The sequence below is a fragment of the Buteo buteo genome, chromosome 5, assembly GCF_964188355.1.
Source record: "Buteo buteo chromosome 5, bButBut1.hap1.1, whole genome shotgun sequence".
NCBI lineage: Eukaryota > Metazoa > Chordata > Aves > Accipitriformes > Accipitridae > Buteo > Buteo buteo.
Genome location: NC_134175.1, coordinates 17,613,470 through 17,634,395, shown reverse-complemented (window position 1 = coordinate 17,634,395; position 20,926 = coordinate 17,613,470). Strand labels below are relative to the sequence as shown.

Genomic DNA, 20,926 nt, shown 5'->3' with positions numbered 1-20,926 from the left:
CGCAGAACCTGTGCTGCTTTTTCCATTAAAAAAAACAGCTAAACAATCTTGGGGGCAGGAATAAAAGTCTGCCTTGAATTGCAGGGCTAAGCAATACCTCTGGAGTTACAAATCATATTTATGCAAATGTTGAAGTAGCGATGGATGAACCTGAATTCTTGCAGAGGTTGAGTCATCTACAAAAAGCACCTTTGCATTAGCACCACAAGTCAGTGGTCAAATCTTCTGCTTCCTATTTCCTGCAAATGGAATCACAAGTCTTCCCTAACTCCTGCTACCTTATGAGGTAGGGGCAGGCAGGAGTGGGGGGTTACACTGTGTTGGCAGTAAGACATTGTCATCGTAACATAGGGAATCAACCATTGTATTATGCACAAAGAAAAAGACATTTTATTTTGTCTCAGTGCATTTATTATTTTATTATGCTGAAATACAATGCCCCTTTTCACCCAGGGAATAATGGACAAATGCATTATTTCCCAATTCATTGCCAGAAAGCTAGGATGAGTTAAAATGTGCCCGAAAAAAATCCTGCTATTTCTACTGTTAAATTTCAAGCGATTAACATGCCCATTACTTAAAGGCCAATTATAAGCAAAACACTATTTGTTTGCCCAGTAGCATATACCTTAAGCACAGACACACAGAAAAGCAGCAGAGCCTCTGTATCTATTTATGCTGCCAGGCATACAGAAAAGCCTATTGCAAATGTTCACAGTATAAACACATAAATGCACTGCAATTCCCATTGGAAGATGCAACTAGAACCTACCCAGGTGGTTCATCTTTCCCTACCGGAAGTTTTTTGGCTATTATATTACTGGTGATTATTAATTAGGGACATCTAGATTCTTTCTTTTAAAATAAAACCCAAACAAACAAAAACCACATTTGTATTCTAGTAAACAATAAGCCCAAAGTAAAAACAAAACAAAACCAAAAAACCACCACACCACAATTTTTGCTGTCTTACACTGATGCAGACATGTCACACTTTGCAGCTTACTAGAGATCTTAAATAATCAGGCAGAAACATTCCTGTAGAGTGAAGTAAAGAGACTGATAATGACTTGGGTTTTGCGTGTACCATTATGTACGTCATTCTTTATTTCACAAGAGAACTGGTAACGTAGTAGTTTTTAGAAAAACATGTGGAGACTTCAGAAATATGAACACCAACAACATTTTGTGGTATACCTTGACAATGGAATTGGAAGAACAGCTTCTCCGCTGTATCGTACATGATTTATGAAGGCTGCATAAACCTAACAGCCTTTAGACTGCTGAGTCAAAATACCAGCAGAGGTAAGAATGAATTATAACCAAACAGACCTTAAAAGCACAGGTGTTTCCTCTGCCCTACCACATGGGTCTTGCTAATCCACTCCCATGCCACGGAAAGGTTTTTCCACTGGTCTGAAACACGCTGTGGAAAACAGGATTCAACGCTGAATGGCTCAAGCAGAAAAGCACATGCAGCGCGTTCTCATATGACCTGCCACAGCTTGTGGAAATCACTATGTGTACCAGAGCATGAAGAGTGAGTGAAATGTTTAATGTCAGTATTGTCGCTGATCGACCTTAGTATACTTCAGAAATGGGTAAGTAATGCCTCTGACCTGAGGCACCCTAAGTGCTGCTATCATAAATGTCACAAATTCTGTGAAGCTACATCTGAGAGGAAAAATAAAAAAAGAAATTTCTTCCACAGTTTGAAGTTTATACTCCCAGTTTTAGATTAAACTTGTGAGTATTTCTGCCTATACCGCCTTTGCTGGTATTAAAAAGTATCTTTCCTCACATGCCATATTCTTAACAGGCAATAAACCCTTTGAGGTTTGTTGGGAATTAGGTTGCTAAATGTTTCTGCATTGCTGGGAAGTACAGAAGAAAAACAGAAATAGGTTAAAACAAACGAAGGATAATGTATGCTCACTCAGGCTTTCAGCACATACCAAGGACAACAGAATTGTAAAAGAGAGGGGAAAAAAACCCAAAAAACTACACACCACAGCAAACCAAGCCTTGACTAGTTGCCAGTCCAAAATCAGCTGCATTCACATTGACCATCGAGAAACCCCAAGTGAATCTGAATCCCTTCTGCTTCCTCACACTAGGATTAGAGCAGGGACACCCCATCGCCCCTTATCATGAAGTACATGTTACCTGTGGAGTCAAATACAATCGGCTGGCAGTTTCTGTTTGAATTCCAGTTACATTTGAGCACCTGGCCTCCTTCTACGATGTTGTGCTGGGTAGTGTTTGCCTTTGGAGCTCCCACCAGAAGAAATATCCTGCAGTAAAAAGAAGGAAAACAACAAAGGTTTCGCCACCTAAGGCACAGATGTTGTTACTTTATGACGCCCAAAGAGTTAATAAAGCAAAACCCTTGCCCATTCAAATCTAAATCTGACTAGAACTACTTTGAGTTTCAGAGACTTTCATATTAGGTTTTAGTCCTGAGTCCCTCTTTTCTGCAAGCAAAAGCAGGCAAAAAAACCACATTTACCAAAAAGAAGAGACAAAAGAAGAGAGAGAAAATAATTCTGTCCTACTTAAAAAGACATTTAAAATGAGATAAATACCTTTTATAGTATTTTTTTTTTCCTTTCAAAAATATGTATGTATGCAGCAGAACAGGAAATCATGTACTTCTGTAATTTAGGAAAGTCATCAGCTGTCATAATTTCTGGTTAATTTTGTACATCAGAGTAATTCAAGGAAGTCAGTCAAAAATGGAAACAATACATAAACAAAACAGTAGTGTTTCTGAGCTCAGAAGGCACCAAGCGGTGAGTCAGCCTAGTATTAGCAAACGTTCTTTTAAAAAGAATGTCCAAGTACCCAAGTGAGTGTCAACCATAGGTCTGTACATTAATGAAACTTTACTGAAATTCATTACACAGTAATCATTTTCTTATTAATATCTGTTGTGCTTTTACAAATCTCTGCTCATATGAACACGTTAAGTGCACTCTATGTACAAACTGCTACGAGATTACGCCTGTGCAGCTGGTAAAATTCAGAAGTTGCAAAGTAAGAAACAGACCGAATAAAAAGCCAGACCAAACAAGGTTCTTAGCAACTTCCAACAAGGTTATTAACATCTTCCAGGAACTCTGACACCTCTGAGACACACTTGACTCATCAGTGCTTTCCCGAGGAAGTCCATTTGAAGTATAGACAAAGACATATAGAAGACTAAATGCTTCCTTTCATCCGAATCTGCTCTGTTGTTTCCGTTTAGACTGCTGAAGAGAGAATATAGCTTGCAAGAGCAAGTCTTATCATCCCGTATCAGGCATTACGGTTATTTAGTTTTGAAATCAGGTTAGCTGAAGAAGCTGCAAGACTGGTTGGAGAGAATGTCTACAGGTAGGCAGATCCAGACTTACCAAACTTGCTCTGGTTTTCACAGCCATCTTCCAGACTTCACTTTAGCACAGAGCTAAGTTTGTATTTCTTAACGTGTAAATACCAGGTATAAATATGTAACACCTCATCAATGCTCAATTCATATGAAGACCAACATAAGCTACTAGTGTTCAACTCATGTGACTTTCCAGAACTTCAAAAATTTCCTGGTGTGGACCCTGATAGAAAATTAATCTATTTGTTTTCCTTAGTTGCCATTCCTAGACTCTCTAGATTCCAAGAACAAGAATTCGGAATGCTTTAATCAACTTAAAATGTTCTCTCTGGGCGTAACAGAAATGCTTAAAAATAAACACCCTAATGTCAAGTAAAGAAACACCTTAATTACTATAATTACAATCTATTAAACAAGTGGTAGCTTGCCTCCCACTTCACTCTTGCATCACTAGCTTTTTGAGAAGCCCCCCAAATTAAATACTTGTTTAAAAAAAAATTAAATCATTCCCATTCTTTCATGTATTTAAAATCTTTCTTAAGATAATCTTTGTGATGAAATTTATTAACAAGATTACCAATAAAGGAATCATTATGGGACTCCACAAAGGTTTAGTCACCTCTTCTCCCAAAGCAAAAAAATGCATTTTTATCATCATAGACCAAATAAGCAGATTTTGTCATAGGTCTGATAATAATATACAAATTACCTAAATACAAAAAAGTCTCTAGTCCACATACTTTGAGAAAGGGGGAGTACAGGGAAAATTGTTATTTCTATGGGAATACACCATCTATGCTTTGATGCTGCCTATCTCTTACATGATGCAACCATCTGCCCCAACACGGTGCTGTGGACAAGTCTGGGAGTGTATTGACATTCTCAGAAGTTCAACTTTGGTAGCTGTACTTACAGGAATAATCACTTGTCGGTGCTTTGCCACGGGCCGATAAAGAGAAACTGGTATTTCCATGTACTTGTATCCTGGAAGACTGACTATCAAATGCAAGTCTTTTAAAACCATGGCATGCATGAGAAACCTTTTTCAGTTTTTATGAAGTTATGTTCAGTCACTTCCTATAGTTATGCCCTGTCAGGCACCAATAGCACCCTGATACAAGACTACCACTTTGACTCCTGGAATAGGTCTTTCATACTGGACTTCTAAATATGCTTTATTTTGGTATCCAGCAGGTGAAAATAGACTATGAAACAGCAGCTTGAGCATTCAAGAATAAATAACACTCCTTTGTTGTCAGGCTAGTCAATCCAAATAGCTTTAGCTCAACTAAATTTACTTAATCTCTACTACTCATGTAAAGAGCAGGTGATAAATAAAAATTCAATGAAGCAACAACAAAGGTGTAGGAACCAAGTGACACACGTGACACTCAATAGAAACCATGTAACAAGGCTCATTTTACTAAATGCCTTTTGTTAATCATGCTGCAAAACAGTTCACTCAGTTTTTTTACTTAAGATTTAACTGCAGACATTGCTGCGCTCGCTGCTGTTCATCACCACCTTTCTTTCCCCTCCAACAGCTCGAGGGCACCTGCAGGCATTACAGTCTGTGGGGTGTGTGCGTTGATCCTTCTTGAAGGATGGGGAAGACATGGGCCCATGTCTGGAGGAAACTGTATACAAGTATCTCTGACTATTTCAGGAGGCAAAGTATCAGCCTCCGTAGGCATAAATTCAAAATTTAACACTACTAGTGCCTCTTCCTGTGAAAGTTGCATAGGTACTTAGTTTCAACTATGAGCTTAAATTTAAGATTAAGTGCAGTACTAGGGTTTGGCTTCGCAGATACAGACTAACTTCTAGTCACACCAAAAAATTGAGAACAGTCCCTTAAAAACAGGAAGGAATCTTCCACGCTGTCTGAAAACCACTAATGTTCAAAGTTAAAAAAAAAAAAGCCAACACTGTCTTCTTTTACAGCCACGTGCTTTTTGGTCAATAGTTATTATAAAAATAACGGAAAGGTTCCAAATAGTGATTTCAATGAGAGCTGGGTCATGTTTTTCCTTATCAGAAAGCAAGGAAGAAAGTTTACTACATGTATTTACCAGTCTCCTGATAACTTTGCATCCACACATGCTGACTTAAACATAAAGGGAGGAACACAAATAGAACGTTTTTTCTTTTAGTGCTGAGACTTAAAAGATTAAGATAGCACAGAAAGACGTTGCAACACGCAAGTTAAGACAGGATGACTTCTAGTATTTGTAGGCAATAAAGAAATGCAAACAATGCTAGCTTATGTACTGCAAAAAGACTTGCTCAATAGCTACAGAATTTGTTTATAAAGTTCTACGAGAAAGAGAAAATCCCCTCAGCGTGACAAAGGCCAGCAGCTCTTCCAACTTTACAGCCCTTTCTTAAGGTGGGAAAGGAAGGCAAAAAAAGTGGCAAAAACCAGGTCTTAATGTAGCCTGCACTTGAGAAACACAGACTAAATTCATTACGGCAACACCACGACTTTGAAGTTAGTGACACGACTATCCAAAAGTCTGAAATGCAGCAGCTACTGCACGTTGCTTAGTTTTCATTTAACGTGAAAGGAGAACATATTCAGGAAGCAGTCGTGGAGAGCATTTACACGGAACTTTTTCTTCCCCAGACTCCCCACCAGCTTTGTGACCCGCACAGACGGAGCGCAAGTCAAACGCAGCACTTCTGCACAGAGCAGTCAAAAAAAGAGCACAGCAGAACTTACGGGACAAAAACCTCCGAGGCGAGACGTAACGAGGCAAACCACCACACCTTCGCCTTGCTGCACCGTATTTATTCACACCATTATTTGCATAAACCGCGGACCGACAAGGCTATTCAGAACACCCAGCGGTGCAAAGTTTATGCCGCGTTAAGAGACCCTTACCCACCGTACAGAACCAAATCTTGCTTCCCGCTGAAAGGGTCCCAGCGGCCGGAGCCGTCCCCGGAGGGGGGCTCCGCCGCCGCGGTACCCACCCGCGCCCGCGCACGCCGGGGAGCGGGGGGGTCCCGCTGCAGAGACCCGCCCTCGGTGCGGGTCCAGCTGCGGTCCGGGCACCGCGGCCGCCAGCCCGGCCGGGGGCAGGCGCGGCTCCGCCACTGCGCTCCCGGGCCGGAGCGCAGGGCTCCCGCCGATTACCCGCTGCCCTTCCGAGAGCCGCGCTGCCGTCGGCTCTCCGCCCGGCCCGCGCTGCGAGCCAGCGGTAGCGGCTCGGCTGCTGACGCGGGGGAGCTTCTCCCGGTCCCCGCACCGCCCTCCTCATCCTCGCCCTCACCCTCCTCCGGGCCGCCCGGGCTCTCGCACCTCGCCGGGACAACGCCGCCCACGCACCGCAAGCGGAGCGGAACCAGGCAGGGGGCCGCCAGCACGGGCCCCCCGCCCCGGGGAGCGGCAGCCCCGGCAGACGCCGGCCGCCCGGGGACGGGACCGGGGACGGGAGCGGCCCCGCGGGGCACTTACGAGGATGGGTCGGGAGCGAAGAAGTCCACGGCGAAGCCGAAGTAGCTGCCCTCCGGGCCCGAGTAGACGGCCGGGTGCTCCACGTCCAGGTTGAAGGCGCTGCCCGGCGCCAGCTCGCCGCCCAGCAGCACCAGCAGCCACGGCCACAGCCGCGCCATCGCCCGGCGCCGCGCTGCCTCCGCGGGGCGCCCACAGCTGCGCGGCTCCGCTGGGACGCGGCCGGCCCCGCGCTGCCCGGCGCCGGTGAAAGGGGGCGGGGGGGCCGCGCGTTTCCCGCGGCCGGCGGCGGGGCGGGGAGCGGAATCACTTCCTCCCGCCCTGCGCCCAGTTCCCTTTTCTCCTCGGGACAGGGGCGGCAGGAAGGAGAAGCGGCATCATGTGGTGCCGGAGGCGGGCCCTGCTCCGTACCGGGCCGCCGCCGCGCCGCTCCCTTCCGCCAGCAGCCGGCGGACCCGGCCCCGCCGGGGGAGCGCAGCCGCGCGGTCAGGGAGAGGCCCTCCCCGCGGCGGAGAGGCTGGAGCTTCAGGGCGATTAAATTTCAGCTGCGGGGCGGTGGGGGGGAGGACTTGCCCTGCGATCTGCCGTGGGTGAAGGAAGGCATCTGGGTCTCGCAGCCGTTGCGAAGGCTGGGAGAGGTCAAGTGCCATTGAGAAGCGCTAGAAATAAGAAGGGGGGACACATCCATACTTGGTCTTACGGAGTCTGTCCTGGTAAGACGTGCCCCGTAAAGCCTTTCTCACCAAGTCTTGGGGACGATCTGTTTCAGGAAAGCTGCTAATACAAGCAGGGAGGGAAGTAACTGCCTGTGTGGGCCCATCCACGGAGGACAAACCCAACGATTTTCCAAATGATACGATATTAAATGAAGTAATTTGAAATCCCGGGGCCCGGGCAGAGCCCTGCTGCACCGCCACCAGCGAGAGGCACGCCGAGCAGCAGGTGTGGGGCTGCGAAGAGCTGGGTCTGTAAAACCTCCCTGATGGGTCTCACCTCCCGTTTTACCACGGCACTACCCATCTGGGGAAGGGGTGTCGGGCGTTCGGCTTGGACATCTTCGGTCACGGTTCGCGGCCCTTGGATCACCTGTCACTCATGAGATTTTAGCACTGTCATCGTGGTAGCTCAGGCAGTTGTAGCCTTGCCCGCATCAGCCTACAGCAGAGTTTAACATCTGCTCGGTATAGCAGCATTTCAGGAAAAAACAAACATGCTGGAGCACCTATAAAGTGGAATTACTTCATATTAATTCAGAATATTAATCCATAAAACCCAATACTGTTTGCAGGTAATCAGTTTCATGCTGTTGCCACCAAGTCTAAACTTCTGGCTTTGGTTTTCTCATGTGAGCATGACAGAAAGTCAAGGAACAAATAATGATGTTTCAAACCCTAAGTACAAGTTAAAAATATCCCATACATACTTACCAAGATTCAGAGGTAAGAGAATCCTGAGAGAAAATCATTTATAAAATAAGCATATGAAAACCCACAAAGCTATACAAGAAAAAGCCTCACAAAACACACCCGGTTGTAGAGACATTATGCTGAGGCCTCTTGAACAGAAGTGATGAATTCTAACACAATGGCTGCAACAAAAAATTGAAAAATCCTGCCTTAAAGGGCTTGTTTAATTTCAAGAACAGAAATTACATCAGTTAGAGTGCCTTTCTAAAATACTGCTATAACTCCCCCCCAAACTTTTGAACTGGTGAAATTTTGGACTTAGATTCTACAGGAGATCATTTTAGTTTGAAATCTGTTAAATTGACAGTAAGTGGACTTTTACAGGCTCAGTTCTAAAAAACATCAGGTGCCTTAGGTAGAGCCAACAAGATTCAGAGTGAGCAAAATTAGAAGCCACTTATTGAGAATGTTTTCAATAGAGAGCAATCACCATGGCAGAAAATAATTAAAATGATCAGGAATACTGGCAGGCAGCCTAATACAGTCAGAAGCATAATGTTTGCAAACGAACTTCTAGTTAACCTACTGAAGACAGACATGATTTAATAATCATTAAGTATTCCTGAAGTTTTGATGCAGTTGGCTTAATTCAGTGTACACAAAGTAGTATATTAAAACTTTGAACTAGGTGCATTAAACACTGTGTCTTCCTTTTCATGAATTATTCCTTCAAATAACCCAAGGGCCTTTCACAAAAACAACAACAAAAAAGTGCTTTCTTCATCACCAACTAATGAATCATATTCAGTATCAGTTTCCTGTTTTCCCTTGGAGTGCAAATTTACAGTCACTGTTTGGTTTTTGGTTTTGTTTTGGTTTTTTTAAGCAATGTCCAATCAGCCTAGGTTCACTGATACCATGGTATTTAGGCTTACAAGAAAAAAAAGTGTAATATAGAAAGGATTCCAAGGGGAAGAACTGAACTTTGATATTGGGTGATCATTTCAATTTCTCACTAAATGAATAAAGAAAGTTGCTTTAAATTAAAAACTTCAATGTTGTTCTATCTTAATCCAGTCAGATTTTATGTTAACATGCAAGCTAAATTAAGTAGTCTTGAAACCAACAGAAAATACAATAGACTAAGAGAAAGAGGCTGAGCAATGGCAACCTTTTAAAAGCTGGATGTAAAATATGTAAGCTGTATCATACACCATGGATTCTGGACAAGCCTACTGCTACTTACCTACTGTTAAAATTTTTTTGCAAGTTCATTTGGAAAAATTACCAATATAAGGGGAAAAAAAGAAAAGAAGGCTAGAAAGCGAGAGGATTTTGCAACAAATTGTTTTTGTTGAAAAGGCATTGTGAGTTAAGAGTTTTGGATTTTAAAAATGCTTTATGACTGAACCGTTTCCTCCCATCTAGAAATACTTGCCTTAATATTTGCGCAACCCTGCAGCACTGTTGCTCCACTCTAAGCAGTAAATAATACATATTTTTCATACTTACACTTTTAAAAACATATAATTTAAACGTAGGTTTTTCAGCAGTCTCATGGTTTACCAAGGAAGAACCCCGCCAAACATTTCCATTGAGTCATTCTCCCAACTTCCCTGTCTGCAGTAAAGTATATCACAGCTTGACAAACAGCAGCACATAGAAGATAAGTGGTTTGTTGAAGTAAAACCATGGCAGAGCCAGAAAAGAGAACAAGGTAATCCTGTGTTCCAGTCACTTGTTCTTGTTACCAAGTGATAATAATAATTCCTGAAGGAAGCCAACTCAAAAATTCTTATTCTGTCAAGAAAAAGAGGAGAGTTCCCATACCTAGACTTGATCCTTGTTGCTAATTTTCCTAACTTCGCTGCCTCTTCATAGGTAAAAAAACCAAAACCCCAAAAACATTAATAAAGATTAACTGTTATTGTTATTTACTGACTTCTCTCACAGCTGTTGTACTACAGACCTGATCAAAGCAAAACTGCAGATAAGTTAATAAGTTCCCGAATTCTAGCAAATAGGGCAATAAACGAAAAGAAAACAATGGTTTATGTGTACTTTGATCAGTAACTAAGTAGCTTAGGGAAAAGGAGGATTTATTTTCTCTACTTGATTGTGTAACTTTACAACATTAGACAAGCAGTGAAGGATAAGGTATTTTACCAAATGATAAATTTTGGCTTCCTAAGGATTGGTTGTGCAGCACTACTCCTTGTTGTCAGTGAATTGTTGAAGGACAGGCCAAATGAATAAGCCAGACTTTACATAGAGTCAGAGGTTACTCATCGCTAAGGAAATCTTTTTTTCCAACCGTTTCCTTTCTTCAAGAAGGTAATTGCTTTTTCAACAGCTGTTTTGTGCATATCTGCTTTCTCCCATCATTTGGGCTGAGAAAGGTGAAGCCGCCTATTATTTTCCTGACTCAGCACCGAGCACCCTGCTCCGCTCCCACCGAGTTGAGTCACCAGTTGCGAGCGGAAGCAGTGGCGTCACTGCTGTCTGGCCTTAATTCAGAGCACAATCACAGTCAATCGGTCTAGACAGCCTGAGAGCATAGCCACATCTCCCTATATGGTATTATACCCCCCAGCCTCAACATGGGAAAAAACTGAAATGTACAGCTCGGGATTCTACTTCTAATCAAAGCTAAGCTTACTGTAAATGAAGGAAAGGATTTTCTGTTGCAGAAGAGGCCGAGTGACTGATTCCATTGCTTGCATTGAGCTACTATGACCGAATCATGGACAGAGGAATGAAAACCTAAACCAGACTTTGCTCTTAATGTAAAGCAGGATAATACCCTTCCAGTGGAGATGTGATTTTTCTTTACAAGCTTGTTTAGTTCTCAGCATGACTAACAAATAGATAAACAACAGCTACCGAGATCATATTACAGAATGTAAACAAATGAATTACATGTTTCTGTATTTACTCTCCTGTTATCTCTAGTTTTCAATGTACAGGCTACTGACTGACTGAGATATTCAGTGGTGAAAATTTACCACTAAGAAGTGGGCAGTAGGACTGGGATTCCTTTTAACAAGATACCAAAATTTCTGTCTGTATTTATAATTGAATAAAATTATTTTTAATTTCTTCAGAGACTGAAGAACCACTTTCCATTATTCAATAGATAAAACTAAATTTCATCTTACAAGTTGTTAGTCTTGTTAGTTTTTACTCACACAACTAGTTATTAACACAGCTGAATAAAACTTTGCAAGATGCAAAGCACTTTTGGTAGACAGGGACTCACTTTTTTTTTTTTTTTTTTTTTTTTTTTGCTGTTCCTGAGTCTCCAGCCTATAACATGGATGGAGTATTCCAGAATATTCTTCCTTTGCAATTACATCTCCTCCCATGACATGACATTCATCAACAAGAAATGGACAAAGTCCTGTAATCTGGTAGAAATTGCAAATGTGCAAGCCACCATGGTCCTAGTTCAAAGGCTCAGCAAGGTGTCCTGCGTGTAAGTGATAAGCTTCAGCCTCTTAGCAGATACAGTGCTTTACAGTATCAGTAGTATTAATGTCTGGAGCAAAAAAAGGATTAGCACCGATTTGTTCATCGGTACTACTATTAGTCTCCCGGAAAAGCTTTTCTCAATATGAGAGTTTTAGTACGTATTATGCTCTTGTGCCATCCAGACGTTTCAACTTGTAAAGAGGCTTAGCTGCCCTGGACAGATCTTTTAAGAAATAACTCCATTTCTAACAAGGCAGTAGAAAGCAAGCCTAACTCGACCAAAAAGATGGACTGTACATATTATTTTGGTTTGGTCAGTTGATGCCTTTCATTTCTATTTTGTTTAATATTAATGTTTAATGTTCATTTTCCTGAAAGAAACATTAAATCTGAAAACTATGGAAGCATTACCGGGTGAGAAATACCAGGAAACCACTACAGCAATGTTGAAAGCTTGATTTGCCTTATTGCTCCTATGAGCAATTCACCACATTAGCAAAAATCTCATTCAGTTGTTACGCAAAAGCTGTCCTTCGCCCAAGGCTATAGGGCAATGTTTTCTTTAGGACAATGAGGGTATGACCATGTTTTTAAAATCAGCTTCTAGCTGATGAACAACTCTCAGCCTAGAGTTTGAAATCTTCCACTTCGAAAGGAAGTGAGTCGTACCAGGATTTTTTTTCTGATTTGTTCAGTACTGATAGCTGCATTACTTCAGTATTAGTCGGTGTCTTTCCACCATCCCCTTTTTGTGTTTTATAGAATGCTCATTACTCACCAGGCCTTTTTTTACATTAGGATATTACAGCATCAAATTCAGGGACAGCTATGCTTGATTTACAAAAGTATTCATGTTTCTTCAGTCTGACAAAATTCATCATTATAAAATCATGTGTGTGTCCGACTTTGCTTCACAGAGCACTTCACTTCTGCATATCTAACAAATGTATCCTCATGTTGCTCAGTAACGCCCCCCAAAACTTAAATATTTTTAAAAGATATTTTTAAACAGTATTTTTACTCTAGAGAAACGGATGGACTAGAAATAACATAATAAAGGAGAAAAGGATTGGGAAAAAACCCAACCTCTGTAACATTGTCTACACAATCTCAATAAAAATGTTCTCACAATATCTGGGCATATGTAAGACATAGTGAAGTTAAATACCACTGTACCCCGTTAAGGGACAGGGTGTGGGAAAACACCAGCCCGGGGGAGAAAGACTGAGAAGTCGCTACACCTACCTCCCAAATTGGCGCGGTGCCCTCAGCTAACCATGGTGAAGGAGCTTTCAGGAGACAGGCAGGGAGAGACGGAGCTCTCCCGTCTTCTGGTGGGAAAGGTCTCAGCAGAGCTTTCTAGAAGGGGATGGGGAGAGTTTGCTAATCTAGAGAGTGTAATGGAACTGGCTTTCCACTTCGAAAGTAGGAAGAGAAAACAAGTGAAAGGAAACATCGAAATCACAGGCTTTCTTTGCTCTTTCCTCTCGTGGAATATGCGTATTGTGTACCGAAGGTGTTTCTGCTTCTCTGACCCTACAGAAATGGCTGACCTTACATAGCATCTGTGTAGCCCGCTAGATGAAAAAGCTCCAGCTTCCTATGCTAGTTACTACTGCCATGACAGCTCCTTCACAGGCTGATTCAGTCAGACCAAACTGTGCTTCAACCTGTGCTTCTTCCTAATCCACCCTTCTGTTTTTATCCTGCAGAGCTAGTAAATACACAGCAGGCACAATTAATACTATTATTCTTGAATAAAGAATCGTCCCTACTATCTCTTCACCACTCTCTTCTCCACCTTTTTTTCCTTCCTCTCCAGCAAAAGTAAATTGCTCGCTCTACGTCATGAATTTAACTCTGCCTTTTTACATTAACAAAAGATGCTCTAGAACATACTGCTTTCATGCAGTTCCCCAGAGGTGAGGAAGAAGTCATTATTTGTCCATCATCTTATTTTCTTAGTTGCATCTAAATTTCTTTCCTAAAAACCTTTCCTTTCTTTTGCCTGTCACTGTTTTCATACAATTTTAAGTACTGTCCTTTCTGACAAGTCCATCAGTCATAACAAGCACATACAGAACACGTTACTAGAACACGCACACAGTTTTTATTTAGAAAGTAGAAGTGGCAATGCCTGGCAAAAGTACTTGTGAAACACTATTCTGCCAGGAGCAAAGAGAAACAGAACACTTCCCTGCAGTCAGGATCTATAGGCACAGAAGACAGGGGTCACATTGTAGTCGATTTCATTTATGGAGAATTTCCAGAAGACAAGACGCATTTTCTAGTTTTCGCACATTCTTGCCTGCTTCTGGTTATACAGAAATACCGGAAGTCAGTGCTTCCTGTTATAGAGATATTGCCATTCCTGTCTTTAGTGCAAACAATCTTCAATTTAGTAAGAGTGTGATAGTTCATGTACAACTTCCTTTCTATTTCCTAGTTCTTGAGAATTTTTCAATGATTTTTTTCATCATGCATTTTCAAAGTAGTCTAATAAAGCTCAGTCTCAAAAAGCAGTCATCTTTGCTTTTTAATTTACTACTCCAGAAACATAATGCCACGTCTTGCCTCGAAGCATCTGTCCTCTAGTGCTCCTGTACTACAGCAACACTTGTATGTTCCTGCTAAAGGATTTGGAACAAAACCAAGTTTAAAACCTACAAAGAATTCCCTGGTTAGCAATAGGGAAAAAATTTCTTCAGACTGCTCCATGCTTGGTAATGAGTTCAGACTTTAAACGCGTTTAAGAATTACAGGGCAAAATAACAACAGGATGCAGAGCAAGTAGAATTGAAAGCCAATGGAGTAGAGCCAAGCTCCTTTCTATCTGATATTCTGAATATTCTTTTACACTAAAATATGAAAGCACTAAAAGATTGCAGCAAGACAAACTGACATAGAAAAATATTATTTCCCTCCACCTCTCTCAAAAAGTATTTAAAGTGTTTGAGCCCAGGCATCCCAGACCTTGATAAACCAGCTTAGCCATCAGCTCCAGCCTCTTGACTTCAGAGGACGCGATACCGTCTTACAGAATGCCCCCGAATTCAAACTTCCTCCTTCTTCCCCAGGCAAAAAATCCCCTTTCTCCCAAAGCAAACCAAAAGCCCCAACTCACCCTCACTTTGAAAGTCATTACGTTTTGAGTCTCTGCATCAAGGGAATACTGTCTTGTCTGGTATGAATATTAAACAAAAGCATGCTGTTATCTACAAAACATTATACCGGTGACTATGTCCTCACTGGGTTGAAGAATAAGTGTTTATGTCAAGGAATAAAGCTAAAGAAAATGGATCAATACAGAATCAGATCCTGAACCATTCTAACAGAGGGTTTGGCCAGGGGGGTGGCATTTGGTGTTGGTTTGTTTTGTTTTAAAAGTTTTTATTGTTTGCTTGTAAGATATTAGCCTGCAATTGCCAGGTTGTTCCAATAGACTCCCAGTTGGGTGCTGCTGGTGAAAAAACTTTTTTTGGATCTATCAAAAAGAAGTCTGCCAGTTAATGCTGACAACAGTTATCAGTGACAGAAATTGCAGACACTTCTGTGCTTTGAACAAAGAGCACATTTAGAAGATTTTTCCTTTTTGCTATCTTGGGGGAAGATTCCTCATTCCACTTCTCCCTGCCTACCCATACATACAAAGAATGGGCAATTATTTATGTATAGCACGTATTCTGTAGAACTGTAACTTGATATTTCTGTGGAAGACACTGTGTGGGACAAAAACTAGAATCACTATTTAAAGAATACAAGGTTTTTGTATTGACAAGACTGAAGAGCTTGTAGTGCCAGGCTGATACTACTGACACAAAGTGTAGTTCTGACACCTACTACATTCTTAGTCAAGGAAAAAGTTCACAAAGGTGGGATGACAGCAGTTAAACAAACTCCTTTTGATCCCTTATAGTTTATCGCCTCTTATTTTGATGCTAGTCTGACAGACATTTGGAGAGATAAGATCTTTGCTACGTCCTCTCTGACCAACTTGACTAATCCTTCTTCTCTCCATTTTATGAGCAAAACCCTCAAGTGTTTAGAGCCACCTTAGCAGAGGACACTGCTGGGCAACATTGTGCTTTGCTCCTTGCCCATGGAGGGAGCCCAAAGGGAGAAGGCAGCCAGCGGGCTTACATGACAGTCTTTAAACTGGTTGATACGGATTAGAGGGGTCAGTCAGAAGAGCCTCCCTTATGTAGTATTTATACTCAGAAGAGAGAGAAGACAACAAAAAGAAAGTGATGAAGAGTGAAAATTAAAGGTTTCTTGACTTGAAACTTCACCATCATCTATTTTAAGAAGGCATTAAGCTGCAGCTATAGAATTTTTCAAGTGGAGGTCAATTAATCTTTTTCTTAAGTAGTCTACTGTTCCCAAACCACGACAATTAAACTACTTGACACATCAAACATGACTAAGATTGGGAGAAAACATTGACTGAGAGCTTACAATGGATTCGTATTATTGTATAGAGACCAAGCTACCAAGTGATGCCTTAGATCCAATCTTCAAATGCAGTGTTCAGAGCACAAAATGGACAGCCTCAGTGTCAGAAGATAAACCAAGGAATAAAACAGGAATGGAGATGAAACATGAACAGGACAAAAGGTCTCCTAGAATAGCAAGCCTGTTCAAATTTATTAGAGGCCTGAAAAATAGAAGGTTTTAACTGATTTTCTACAACTACAAAAGATGCACTACACCCGTATTATATGCTGACAAGACAGTTTCATTCCAGCACAAGTCCAAGGACACAACAACGTAGAACACATTTCCCCAACGGCTGACTGCACAAAGAATATTGTTTTGCTTTGTAAACCTACAATAATTAGCTCCTCTTCCCTTCAGGAATGCTTCTGCTTCTTCCCATGCTGCTGCCTTTTTTTTTTTTTTTTTTTTTTTTTAAAAAAAAAGGAAGGCTATGATGCTTTCTTTTGCATTGTATCTTGCTTTAATTTAGGAGTCCATCTCATTTTTGAAGTCTGATTTGGTATACTTTGGGAACACCTTTTCAGTTTTACACCAAAGTTGCTCAAATTTATGTCCAAATTTATTACAACACTCTGCAAACACTTTCAGTCAAAAACATAAAGAGATTACCTCTGAAGTCTCTTCCACTAAACACAAATGAAATGCTGTTATTCTATAATTGAAAGAACTGATTATTTTTGCCATTCATTTCAATAGTGTGCTATGAAGGAGCATACTGTGGTCACATATTAGGGCTATAACATCATAAATGAATAAAACATCTTGGCCTTATTGCTGATACCAGCAACAGCCACTCTCCATAAAAAGACAGAGCATCTATTGAAATGGAAGAACTAAAAGTAATAGCCTAAGCCAAGGTCACTTCTAAGCCTCTAATACTAGAGTGAGGGGAAAAAGCAAAGGGTGATTTGCAGATACCACTATAAAAGCACTTAAGGTGGTCATAGCTACATAAAATACATCTGGTACATAACTGGGAACAAAGACTATTTGCTTCATTAAAGATTTTGCTGATTAAGGCCCATTCGTAGCAAAGAATCAAGCACATTAAGAGAAATAAAAGTTTCTAATTTTGTAAAAAAAAAAGTTTCTAGCACTGAAATATGTCAAGAGATTGTGTTCTTCACAACTGAAATACATCAACTCCTTTTTTTATATCCACTTTCTCTACTTGGCATCAATTCAAAGCAAAGGCAGGCATAGGATATCACTTCCTCTATTTTTCCCTAGAGATCTAATAATACAAGCTAGGAGGAGTCATGTTCAAAACAAGATGTGGCAAAGCTGTGGAATTGCTGGGTTTCCAAAACAGGCTAAAAATGTATAGGGATTCAAAGGAGAAACAGGGAATGTACTTGGAAGAAAAAGCCATCATGGGCTACATCTAGTAGAGGAAATCGCCTAGATTAAGAATTGTTGGAAGCTACATATGATGAGCGCTCCCAAGAAGTACACGGGCTTGTCCTTTTCTTAACTCTCTCTTCCCCACATGTCTGGTTTTCAGAGTGTGATGAACAGTCTCTTGGTCTGATGCAGTGTGGCTACTCTTACAAGGTTTTTTTGTGGCTCCTCTGGCCTTCCCAGAGCTCAGTTTTCCAATTCTCTTCCTATTCTTACTGATGTTACTCAGGGGGTATTTCTCCTGAGATACTTCAGGTGAATATATATGAGAGATATTTGCATATGAAAGCAATCTCATTCTCTCAACTTCGGGCTGTAATAATTTCACTGTGAGGGAAACAAAGATCTAACCTTGTCAGATTTTTAATTTAGTCACTTAATCACTCTATGGTTTCAGTAAGTTATTAAAAAGCAGCACATGGAACAACAACAAATACTGTTTATGAAACTTCCAAGTACATTAATTGCAAGATATATAAACTTACAAAATATTTAAGCCTGCATTGCTTATTATATTCAGGTAATTTTTAAAAAGGGGCATAAACATTGCAAAATAAGTAGAAATCAGCATTCAGAATGTCTGAGACATACTTTTTTGACACTTGTTATTCTACACATCTGACTAAAGAACTGTAAAAGAAAATATTAATGAAAATATACTAATTTGTATGTGTAAGTTCTTTCTGTACAAACAATTTGCTAAATGAACACAATCTATTATGACAATACTGAATTGCCAAGAAAAGTACTACTGCTTCGTCCAAAGTTTATCCATAGTAAAACCTCCCCTTGCTAAAAAGCAGTTGGGGAGCGTTGTCCATTTAGAAATGGCAACATTTCTGCTACAAACAACTAATAGATAATGTAATACTTAAGGTCAGTCTTAATATTTAATTTCTCTCCAGATTTTTTCCAAGCCTTTATCAACAGTGTTCATTATAAAACAAGTACGGAACTCTGAGTAACAAAGCAGTGGCGAGCATAAAATTCAGTCACACAGCTCTCAAAAAAAAAAATCCTATGAGAATTTAAAGCCAGTTGAAGCAGTTTTTGTGTGACGGAAACAGGACTTTAACACCTCAAAACTTAAAGCCCAGCATATACTCTAGTCCCACAACAGCAAACACGAGGAAGGAAAGGCATGGGTTTTCCGCAGCATTTTTTAAATTGTTTTTGTCCATGCAGGTGTCCAGTAACAAAGGTGCTGCAAAGGCAGAGTGCTACGCTAGTGTATTTCCTCAAGAAATGTTAAAGCCACAGCTACATTACACTTCTCACACAGTACTCATTTAAGTTATGAGAAAAACAAGATGACACAGAGTGGGGCAGGCTGCAAGGAATAGGAATGAAGTTCATTGCAGAGGTGTTTCTTCCGTGGCTTATGATCCTTTACACCCTGACCTCGAGCCAGTAAGTGTCTCAGACCAAGCCCTCCTGCTCCTGTAACAGTGAAATCCTGTATTTTGGACCCATACAAACTGGATGGTCACTGAAGTGAAAATACTGCTATTTTAGGATGCAGATTGTATCTCCTTTTCCCATAAGTGACTCATTCACTTAACATCAAATTAATTTGAGGAAATTTGCATCAATAGGAACAACTCAGTGGTAAAGTCACATTCAGGTGGACTCCATGCTATCACAGTGCTCATTTCCAAAATATTAATAATTCATCTACCCTAAGGCCTTTGCATTCATTTTTAGTTGGGCATTTATTGACTGAAACTCCCCATCACCTGCAAATTTAGGCTTCTTTAACTCACAAGATGAAGAACTTTTAACAGGTTCAAACCTATCTTCAGGCAGAAAGAACAAGTAGCAGCATATTGCTACTAATCCTCAAAAGTATGCCTGAATGCCACACTAACAAAGACTTCTTCAAAAGCAGTCACCCTGCTTTCATGGTTAGAAATCTAGACAAACCAACCCAGCCAAGAGGCTAGAACAAGTCTAGTCAGAAGGAGTGTCAGCATAAGTTGAAAGGAAAGGGTGAAAACCAAAAAGGGATAGCAACTATTGTTTCCTGACCACGTGAAGTAATCTGTCAATAACTACTGCCTATGAAAATAAGTTGTTCTTCAACTAACTTACAGATATTCAACATATTTAAGTAGTATGCAAGGCAACTGTCCTAATGTTTAAATGATGCAAGCACAACAGAGTTACACACCACAGCTGAGCCCTTTAGACTCAAAAGGGCACACACGCACTCTCTGCCCATCTATCTCAGTGTTTTATTAGCTGAAATTAATGTTACCCTGCCATTCCTCCACTGTAAAATGCAAATCATTAACAACATAAACACAATTGTGACAAAGATGGGACCTATTTAGATCAGTGAAACAGATCAGTATCATAGAAATCAGTATTATATACAATATACCAGCCGCTAAGAGACAACATATAGAAAGCCATTGTCATCCTTGATAACGATTAAATTACTTTTATTCCCATTTAAAATATACAACTTTGAAAAATTATGCATCATACATTCAAATATGAATTGCATTCTTAAGTGTCCTGATATCCAGGTATCCTATTGCTGGCCAGTATAATACAATAATCTGTCAACACTGTTTATTTATGGCCATGGGAGAAAATCTCCATAAATAAATATTTATATCTGATATTGCAGCTTTTCCTTAAACACTTACATTTAGACGTCAATTTCAGTAGGCCTCTTTCTCTTAAACACTGCTTCTTGTTCCTATAGGAGAAAAATTCCACAAAGATCCGAAAAAAGGCAAAAAATGTCTAAGTCAGCTATTTTAGAAATAGCATTCAAGATACAAAAGTCAATTTAGCAGTGTCAGAAATAACCATTAAAGCTACTATTACCACCCAAAAGCATTTCAAGTAAAGCTCGCTAACAATGCCATGAATCGTAATGGTCTTCAAGTAGTTAATTTAAAAGCCTTAGAAAAATCGATACAAACAGTATCATTAGTACAGCTATACTGTTGCAGATACTATTAGTGGTACCACAAGGAGGCATAACCTACAGCCCCCTTGAAAAAGCACCATTACTGAGAAATCCTTATGGCAGATGGATTCAGTAAGTTTTAAAAGGACATGTTGACTTCATTTAACGCCTGACAATAAGTGCCCCCTGCAGGGTTCAAGGCTGCTCCGCTCTGAGGCCACTTACTACTGCGTAACTTTGTGTTATTTATAGAACACTGAAGATATGACAGGCATTTTTTAGGACCGTAACATCCCTGCTCTTCAGAGCTTGAAGTCTTCCCTAACATACAAAACAGTGGGGAAAGAATGAGACTCAAATAGCAATGAGTAATTTATAGCATGTATTAAAGCAGGATGGCT

The 20,926-nt window shown here is 40.7% G+C and overlaps 1 protein-coding gene across 5 annotated transcripts in view; it reads right to left on the bottom strand.

Annotated features, from left to right (window-relative positions):
* The window catches only part of ITGAV (integrin subunit alpha V), a 68,774-nt gene extending 48,018 nt beyond the window's left edge, over positions 1-20,756 (bottom strand). For 4 of the 5 annotated variants that reach the window (XR_012650401.1, XR_012650402.1, XM_075027957.1 and 1 more), the window contains exons 1-2: positions 6,831-7,168; positions 2,167-2,294 (exon numbers count right to left, since the gene is read on the bottom strand). Coding sequence is in view for 3 of the 5 variants with exons in the window: in XM_075027957.1 (XP_074884058.1) it covers positions 2,167-2,294; positions 6,831-6,988 (286 nt within the window). In the remaining 2 variants the exon portion in view is untranslated. Of the gene's footprint in view, positions 1-2,166; positions 2,295-6,830; positions 7,169-20,256 lie in introns of those variants that run through there. The other variant, XM_075027959.1, reaches the window with a different exon arrangement.
* Between the last annotated feature and the right edge of the window lie 170 nt (positions 20,757-20,926).